Here is a 2,500-nt window from a genome sequence, read left to right as displayed (position 1 = left end):
CCAACCTCATGATGGCGTGGGGCAGGGCGTAACCCTCGTAGATGGGCACGGTGTGGGACACACCATCACCAGAGTCCAAGACGATACCGGTGGTACGGCCTGAAGCATACAGGGACAGCACGGCCTGGATGGCCACATACATGGCTGGTGAGTTGAAGGTCTCGAACATGATCTGGGTCATCTTCTCACGGTTGGCCTTGGGGTTGAGGGGGGCTTCTGTCAGCAGGACGGGGTGCTCCTCGGGGGCCACACGAAGCTCGTTGTAGAAGGTGTGATGCCAGATCTTCTCCATGTCGTCCCAGTTGGTGACGATGCCGTGCTCGATAGGGTACTTGAGGGTGAGGATACCACGCTTGCTCTGGGCCTCGTCTCCCACATAGCTGTCCTTCTGGCCCATACCCACCATCACGCCCTGAAAATGACAAGTTCATTTTAGTTTCATGAAAATTAGGTCAGTCTCACACATTTGCTGATCGTGTTTGTCTGTTCAACCATTCACTAAGTTTCTGGGTGTTTACTTGTACTTAAAAACAAATGAGAATAACACTTATATCTGTATATAAATGCATGTTTGTGACAGCTACATATATATATGTGTGTGTGTGTTCTGTTATTTGCTCACGTCCCACTCCCATATCAGTAACTAAATAATTCCGTCTTATTTTCTTGTACTATCATCTATCTTATTCTGTTCTGGTTTGTCCCTAAAGCGATACTGGTAATTAATAGCTTTCACGACACATTTGTGATCAATCATCTTCTGCTGGCATGTGTCGTAAATTAATTTCGCAAGCAGGGATAGTCATACAAGTAGATAAAATGCTGTCAGTACGTCTACCAAAAAGGGGGCGGGGCAGATTACACTCTGATAACCGCACCTTAGAACACTAAAAAAATGGCGGTATGCGCTATTCTGAATGAAAATCGTACTCACTCTCTCTCTCTCTCTCTCTCTCTCTCTCTCTCTCTCTCTCTCTCTCTCTCTCTCTAAAAAATAGAATCTATTTTGATATATTCTAGAATCTGATTATAAAAATTTGCAAGTATTACCATTTCAAAAAAGGTCACGTTAATGTATAATAAAGGTGTTATAATGCATAAAGTGATGTCAGGATATGCACCGGAGACATTACGTGATAATTTTATTTTGAACTATAGCAGACTAAAAATCATAACACCGACTCCACGTATTGACCTTTTCAAATCAAGCCTTCTATATTCAGGTGCGGTCCTATGGAACTCCGCACTGCCTATTTTTCTTAAAGGCACAGTAAGCCTCCCGTAAACCATCACAGAGCTCCCCGAGCGTCTAAATACAGTACAAGCATACTTCCATTTGAACGCTCACCGAACGGGAACATCCTGGCTGCTTTCTGTCGAGCGTGAGACATTTTCCAAGAATTTATTTTCGTGGACTTGGCCCTGAAGAACAATGGCGCCTCGTTTTTGCGCTAGACCTAACTTTTAAAATCTAAATAATAAATTGACAGCTTGTTACACAAACATTCTTTAATCATAAAAGAATTCGTTTTTCATCAAGACAAGATCAGAACAATTCGAAGTTGTGAAAGTTTAAAAAAAGAAAAGCCCGGAAGCAGGGTCACGCAAGGGTCGTAGCAGACGACGGCCCGGTTTATCAGTGCAAATCGCCGTTCCTCTCAACAGTCAAAAGCCATCGCTAGAGTTCTTGTGAACCACAGCCGTTGTTTCGTGCATAAAAAACGTGCTATTGTAGATAAGCTCACGTCGAGTCGCATTCAAATGACTAACTATGACGACTGCATTGTGAAAAGGGGGAAAACTGGATCACACGGGTTCACGATGGCTCAGGGGTAAGATAAACCACGCAAAAATAAATTCTTTGAAAATTGTTCGCTCTTTACGGAGGGCACCTAGGATGTTCTCAATTGGTGAGTGTTTAAATGAAAGGGTGTTTGTACTGTGTGTAAAAGCCTGACCGTATCTGTGATGGTTTACGGGAGGCTTACTCTGCCTTTAAGCATAAAACAAACACAGACAGCTTCAAAAAAAATTATATGTCGCACATAATGCAACTAAACATGTGCTGAATGGTTCATCAATTCATTTAAAATGTATGTGCATGTTAATCAAATTATAATAATATGCAGATCTAAATTAAGATATGTTAAAAATTGACACTTTTTATCATTGGAAATTGTACTTAAAATGCAGCATGACAATTTTTTTAATAATTTGTATCTGTATATATATAGTGATAGTTATTTGATTTTATTGTTTTCTGTTCTTGTTGACCCTATATTAGGGCGAGGGCTGGATGTAAAAAAGCAATATTCTTGCTTATCTATTACCCTCGACAATAAAGATTTTGTCTTGTCTTGTCTTGTCTTCTCTCTCTCTCTCTCTCTCTCTCTCTCTCTCTCTCTCTCTCTCTCTCTCTCTCTCTCTCTCTCTCTCTCACGTCGTATGCGCACTGGAGGCTACATTCTTCGATTTCAAAATTTACATTTCATTCCGCCCT

General features: G+C 41.3%; 1 protein-coding gene across 1 annotated transcript in view; it reads right to left on the bottom strand.

Moving 5' to 3' along the window:
• Positions 1 to 2,500, bottom strand: part of LOC138966410 (actin, cytoplasmic A3a-like) — a 3,974-nt gene that overhangs the window by 1,080 nt on the left and 394 nt on the right. Inside the window, exon 2 of the mRNA XM_070338642.1 lies at positions 1 to 412. This exon is cut by the window's left edge and continues 1,080 nt beyond it. Within this exon, the coding sequence (XP_070194743.1) occupies positions 1 to 412 (412 nt within the window). The remainder of the gene's footprint in view (positions 413 to 2,500) is intronic.

The sequence above is a fragment of the Littorina saxatilis genome, linkage group LG5 (assembly GCF_037325665.1).
Source record: "Littorina saxatilis isolate snail1 linkage group LG5, US_GU_Lsax_2.0, whole genome shotgun sequence".
Lineage (NCBI taxonomy): Eukaryota > Metazoa > Mollusca > Gastropoda > Littorinimorpha > Littorinidae > Littorina > Littorina saxatilis.
This window is presented reverse-complemented; position numbering and strand designations above follow the sequence as displayed.